Genomic DNA, 6,118 nt, shown 5'->3' on the forward strand with positions numbered 1-6,118 from the left:
TGGTGCTGAAATTAAACTTGTATTTAAAAGAATGAGGGCTACAAAGATCAAAATATTAACTACATGGTAATAAAGGCTTTGATAACATATCATAAGGTAAGGCTATGACGTGTGAACATGAATATCTAAATGAATATAGTGGAAATGAGCACTTCTCAGATTGCAGCCTAGCAGGAACTAGGAATCCAAGTAAATTTAGAATGAGCTGTAATTTTTTTCAAACTTTTGCTTCTATATTATATCTCTTTCATTCACTTTATTCTTTTCTCATCTTATGTGGAGATTATATTACTCACCTCCAATCTCATTATGCATATAATGCGAATAACGAAATAAAAGGTGTCAAACAATCTTTACTCAATTTAGAATAATGCTTTGTATCAACTTGGTCTCTCACTTATTATGTTACATAGGCTACCACAAACAATAATAGCTGTGAGAATGCAAGAAAGAAATACAGTATATTTACAATGTATCAGCACGAGCTTTCTTCAGTCTTTGAATCAACTTGGTCTCTCACTTATTATGTTACATAGGCTACCACAAACAATAATAGCTGTGAGAATGCAAGAAAGAAATACAGATTACAATGTATCAGCAGGAGCTTTCTTCAGTCTTTGATTTTCACCTAGAGATGATACAGAGAAATTCACTGATAAGATATTTAGCTTGATATTCAGTGTTGAACATATCCAAGAGAGTAGAGACATAGTTAAGAAGATAAAAGCAGGAAATGATTGCATATGAATCTAATAAGCCTCCAGCCATTGCCATTATCACTTTCCAAACAATGCCCCTTGGTAAAAGGCAAGTTAGTTTTTCAAAAGACTGACCTCTCCTACTTCTCTTTTAAAGCTGTTGATCGGAGGTTGTGGCATAACGCTTCTCTTCTTCATAATAAGCATTGAAACCTACGATATCCTTAATTTCTTCAAAAGATGGCATGCTTTCCGGCGGAGGAACACCGCCTTCCTTAATGGCAGCAAGCGCATCCTACAAATTCAGTCATAAAAGATATCACTTATCTATAAATAATCAAATCTAAATGATACTTCAGAAAAAGGTCAAATATGTTATAAGAATTCTAAAAATTAACAGTCTACCCTGTTACAAAGGAGTTAAAAGGTATAACACTTCACAGGCATGCACCACAAAGAAAAGTATCTCATAACCACAAAAAGACTTCACATGCATGCACCTGAACTTATAAGTGCAAAACTTCAATCAGTATCAAGAGAATATAAAAGGGAAAGACATGTTCCTCACCTGCATTGCTTTTATAGAAACCCCCAGCAAGGAAAGTGGATAAATAACAAGCTTGTAGCCAATTTCGTCAAGCTCACGAGGGCTGAGTATTGGTGTTTTACCTCCTCCTTCAAGCATATTGGCCTGCACAAGAGTACAAGTTAACATACCATTTCCCTTTCCCTCTTTTCAAAGTTAGGGTGTGGCCTGTAAATTGTGAAACTGGAAAAAAAAAATATTTACCAGTTTAGGAACATGGGGAGAAACTTGACAGAAAGCTTTCATCTCTTCAATTGAGGCGAGTGCATCAATGAAAAGAACATCAGCTCCAATTTCTGCAAAAGCCTTTGTCCTGATGAAGGCTTCATCCAAAGACACAGCTTGTCGAGCATCTGATCGTGCCACAATGACAATATCAGAGCCACTCTCTCTTCTAGCATCAACAGCAGCTTTGATCCGCATCAACGCCTCTTCTCTAGACACCACTTTCCTCCCTTGGGTGTGCCCACATGCTTTTGGCGATATCTACCAAATCAAAATCCATAGCTACAATTAATAATTTATCTGTGATTGACTCAAAATTAAGTCACCCTCTCTAACTTCACCACAAAATTGATTTTGATATTAAAATTAATTCTCATTTGATTCCCAACAATCTATATTCTATATATCCATGGAAAAATGATTATGCACAATTATTACTAAGGTCCAGTTTGGGAGAGCTTTTTGAGCTTATCTGATAGCATAAGCGCTTGTGCAAGTGTTTGGGAGAGCTTATGCTGTTAGAAGTCCCACATTAGCTAGAGATAGAGCCAAGATAAGCTTTATAAGGATAGTGCAAACCTTAACTCTTGAGCTAGCTTTTGTGGTTGAGTATAGGCCTCCTAATTTCTAATATATGCAAACAACTTGTGACCTACCATAAGTTGTTTTGAGCTTATTTTCATATGTTATCGGAACTTATAAAAAATAGTTTAGGCTTATATATAGCTTATTTTCAATTTATTTCAATAAAAATTTTAAAATAACTTATGAATAAGCGCTTAATTAAGTTGTTTTGCCAAACGGGGCCTAATTCAGGTTAGCGATGAAAATCAAAGCAATGAAAGAAAAGAAACCTGATCTTCGAGCATGATTCCGGCAAAGCCAGCATCGATGAAACCCTTGACAGTTCTCTTGACGTTGACCGAGTTTCCGAAACCGGTATCGGCGTCGCCGATGACAGGAACAGAGATGGCCTGGGTGACGAGGCGGCCCTGATCGACCATTTCGCCGTAGGAAATGAGTCCGGCATCTGGCAGAGCCAATCTGGTGGCGGAGAGGGCGAAACCGCCGGTGAAAATGAAGGGGAATCCGGTGGATTCAACGAGCTTGGCACTGAGAGCGTTGAAAGCAATAGGGCCCTGGTGAACACCAGGGGATTGCAGAAGTCGACGAAGGGCCTTCACTCCTTTCTCCATTTTTCTGCTGCTGCTTCCGGTGGTGTGAAGTGAAGTGTGCGTTTTCGCTGGACTACGTCGACAAAATACTGATTGAGGAATGAATAATACAAGTTCACGTGATTCTGCTGGGATCAACTCCACCGACGAAATCATCCACTAACAAACTCATTATATCTTTCTCCATACAAAACAATCTTGTTCGAGCCGGAAATAAACACATTATGATGAGACTATCTCTCTTTTCCAACCAAGATTTTTTCTATCCACCAGACTTTTTTTTTAATGGAAACTGCAATTATATTAAGCAAAAGTAGGCATAGAAGTCATTATATCAATCGATAACCTCAACCGGAACCTTTTCCAACCAAACCATATCATAATAATTGTAAGCGTTACCAGCTATGAAATCAGCAACATAATTACCCAGGGCGAACAAAAAACAAATCAACATAATCAAAATAACGAGATAACCAGCAACAGTCACTAATAATACTAGATGAATACGATCTGCCATCCGGCGGCTTCTTCCAACGCTGAAACAGCTGCAAACAATCTATCTCAAACAGCACACGTATAAACCCCATCTGAACCGCAAGCTGCATGGACCGCCGAAAAGTCATAGCCTCCCCAAGAAGTGGCGAAGAAACATGAAGGAGATGCTGCGCTGCAGAAGCAAGAACCTCGCCATGCCTATCCCTCACAATCAAACCAAAGCCTACCAACCCCGTGGATGCCACCGATGCATCGAAGTTTAGCTTATAAACTTCGTGCATCGGCCTTACCCAAGAAGATGGCAATGTCGAGCTTGGTCTGGACCCCACGGCTACGTCCACAACGGGAGTAGCAGCAAGCATGCAGCAGCGCTGCACCACCACAACAACCGGGACAGGCACCTCACCACCCTGGAACACAACACGGTTACGCGACTCCTAAAGAGCATACACACCTGCCTGCCAAACCGCGAGAGCATCATCATCCGCTACAGGAAAAAAGTCAGCTAGAAATTCCTCCATGGTTCCAAACCTGTGCAACCGAAGAGATAGAAGAGAACCAAACCAGAAGCTCTAAGCTACGGGACAAGAAACAAACAAGTGAAATACCGTCTCCTCATCACTAGCCCACAATGGGCACAAAGGATCAACATCAAGGCATCTTCGGCGAAGAGAAGCACGGACAGGCACCAAACCAGAGACCACACACCACGCCACTTCCTTGCAATGGGGCTGAGCATCGGTACGCCAGAACTTCTTCCACAAAGGTGCGGGAAGCGAAGGCTGAGAAGATGTTGAAAAGCAAGCACCGAGAAGCTTCCTGCGAACAAAAACATATCCAGATTTGAAACAGTAATTGCCATCCACTGTTTCTGGCCACATAAGAGTGTCAATATGACCATGCAAAGGTAAAGGATTTTTTAAAATAATGGAAACAGTTGTTGGGTGGAAAATAAAATCCACTAAATCATGCTTCCAAGAGTTGGTCGCATGGTCAATTAAATGGGTGACCTTAGACACCCCGAGCTCAACCATTAAATCCTGCCTACATATAACAAGAGCCCCATTTGGTAACCATTTATCATTAAGGATATCAACCCTACTACCATCTCCAATTCTCCAAAGGCCACCTTCATGGAAAATCCAACTGGACCGCATAATACTCGACCAAGCATAGCTTGGGCGATATCCAAGTTTGGCCGACAATAAATCTTCATGCGGGAAATAAACTCCCTTAAAAACCTGAGCAAGTAAGGTTTCCGAATGAGAAAAAATTCTCCACCAATTCTTAGCCACAAGGGCAATATTAAAAGACTTAAAATCACGAAAACAAAGGCCACCATCAAATTTTGATCTCTTTAACTTTTGCCAGCTAGCCCAATGTAGGCCTCTCTGTTCGACATCGCCACCCCAATAAAATCTGGACACCATACTTTCAATATCTGCACAAAGAGAGTCAGGTAAAATAAAACATGACATAACATAAGATGGTATCGCTTGAACAACAACTTTAATCAAGACTTCTCGACCAGCTCTGGAAAGCGTGGACTCCTTCCACCCTTTGAGCTTCTTCCAGACACGATCTTTAACAAAATTAAAGATTCGAGTCTAAGACTTACCTATCATAGTTGGTAAACCAAGATATTTATCAAAACTCTCCACTGCCTTAACATTCAAAAGCTGTTTAAGCTCATCCAAACCATTCTGAGGCACATTGCGGCTTACTGAGAGCATCGACTTATCAAGGTTAATAACCTGACCGGAAGCCTTCTCATAGGTGGACAGGACGTCCAAAACACACTCTGCCTCCTGAGAATTAGCTCTAGCAAAGATAATACTATCATCTGCAAAAAGAAGGTGAGAAATCACAGGGGCTCTATTTGCCACTTTAATACCATGCAACATTCTAGATGCAACGCTCTTCTCAATAAGAGCTGAGGCCTGAGAACACCTCCCCACATAGAATAAAAAGATAAGGCGAAAGGGGGTCACCCTGACGCAGACCCCGAAGGGGGGCAAAACTTGGTTGGGGATTCCCATTGAGCATAATAGAGAACCTCACAGTAGTAACACAGCTCATAATCAAAGAAACCCAAGATGGAGGGAACCCCATCTTTTGAAGAACACCTTGCAAAAAAGGCCACTCGACTCTGTCATATGCTTTGGACATATCAAGTTTCATAGCCATCATGCCATTACGGCCATAAATTCGCTTCTTCATAAAATGGAAGCACTCATAAGCGACAAGCGCATTATCAGTAATTAACCTACCTGGAACAAAAGCACTTTGAGTTTGACCTATAATATCAGGCAGAATAATTTTCAATCTGTTAGCAATAGTTTTAGTAATAATCTTGAAAAGCACATTGCAAAGACTTATCGGACGAAACTGGTTCGCATGCTCAAGTTTCTTAATCTTAGGAATTAAAACCAGCAAAGTTTGATTAATCATACCTGGGGGGATTGACCCCTGAAGAACCTGGAGGTAGAAATCAGAATCTCATCACCAATAATATCCCAATGTTTCTGGTAAAATAAAGCCGGGAAGCCATCCAAACCAAGCGCCTTCGTAGGGTGCATCTGGAACAGCGCCTCCTCCACCTCCTCTCTAGTAAAAGGCTCCCCCAACACTGTCAAGTGAGACTGGGAGACTCTCTCAGCAACCAGGTCCGTCGTCTCCTCAACCCCCTCGGGATTTGAAGAAGTGAACAAACCAGCAAAGTAATCACCAAGCACTCGAGCAATGTGAGGGTCCTCCTCCACTTCCCTGCCTCGATCATCTTTCAAGAACTCAATTAAGTTTCTCTTTCGCCTCTGGTGAAAGAACCTTGTGTTTCTGCCCCCATGTTTGAGCCAAGAAGCTCTGGACCGTTGTTTCCACCAAACCTCTTCTTGTTCCAAAAGAGAATCCAACTCTCGTTTCGCCACGTTAATTACCAT

The 6,118-nt window shown here is 41.3% G+C and overlaps 2 protein-coding genes across 2 annotated transcripts; both read right to left on the reverse strand.

Annotated features, from left to right (window-relative positions):
• Positions 1 to 333: 333 nt before the first annotated feature.
• Positions 334 to 2,840, reverse strand: LOC130729017 (uncharacterized). Its single transcript, XM_057580628.1, has 5 exons — positions 2,364 to 2,840; positions 1,489 to 1,770; positions 1,267 to 1,389; positions 834 to 993; positions 334 to 628 (listed from the first exon to the last, which is right to left on the reverse strand). The coding sequence occupies exons 1-4, from the start codon at positions 2,838 to 2,840 to the stop codon at positions 850 to 852; spliced, it is 1,026 nt and encodes a 341-aa protein (XP_057436611.1). The 3' UTR covers positions 334 to 628; positions 834 to 849.
• A 266-nt stretch (positions 2,841 to 3,106) lies between these two features.
• On the reverse strand, positions 3,107 to 6,118 carry LOC130718190 (uncharacterized). Its single transcript, XM_057568709.1, has 5 exons — positions 5,658 to 6,118; positions 5,271 to 5,505; positions 4,798 to 5,119; positions 3,788 to 4,620; positions 3,107 to 3,589 (listed from the first exon to the last, which is right to left on the reverse strand). Exons 1-5 carry the CDS (start codon positions 6,116 to 6,118, stop codon positions 3,107 to 3,109), a joined length of 2,334 nt encoding a protein of 777 aa, XP_057424692.1.

This window comes from Lotus japonicus, chromosome 1 (genome assembly GCF_012489685.1).
Source record: "Lotus japonicus ecotype B-129 chromosome 1, LjGifu_v1.2".
Taxonomy (NCBI): domain Eukaryota; kingdom Viridiplantae; phylum Streptophyta; class Magnoliopsida; order Fabales; family Fabaceae; genus Lotus; species Lotus japonicus.

Excerpts from the sequence above, each read along its gene's own strand:
- LOC130729017 (XM_057580628.1), bottom strand. The coding sequence starts at position 2,840 with ATGATTTCGTCGGTGGAGTTGATCCCAGCAGAATCACGTGAACTTGTA. Across the intron at positions 1,771-2,363 it reads GAATCATGCTCGAAGATCAG|ATATCGCCAAAAGCATGTGG; the intron begins GTTTCTTTTCTT and ends TTGATTTGGTAG. Across the intron at positions 994-1,266 it reads TTTCTATAAAAGCAATGCAG|GATGCGCTTGCTGCCATTAA; the intron begins GTGAGGAACATG and ends CTGAATTTGTAG.
- LOC130718190 (XM_057568709.1), bottom strand. The coding sequence starts at position 6,118 with ATGGTAATTAACGTGGCGAAACGAGAGTTGGATTCTCTTTTGGAACAA. Across the intron at positions 5,120-5,270 it reads TGGGGTTCCCTCCATCTTGG|GCCTCAGCTCTTATTGAGAA; the intron begins GTTTCTTTGATT and ends AGGTGTTCTCAG. Across the intron at positions 3,590-3,787 it reads GGGCTAGTGATGAGGAGACG|GGTGGTGAGGTGCCTGTCCC; the intron begins GTATTTCACTTG and ends GTTGTGTTCCAG.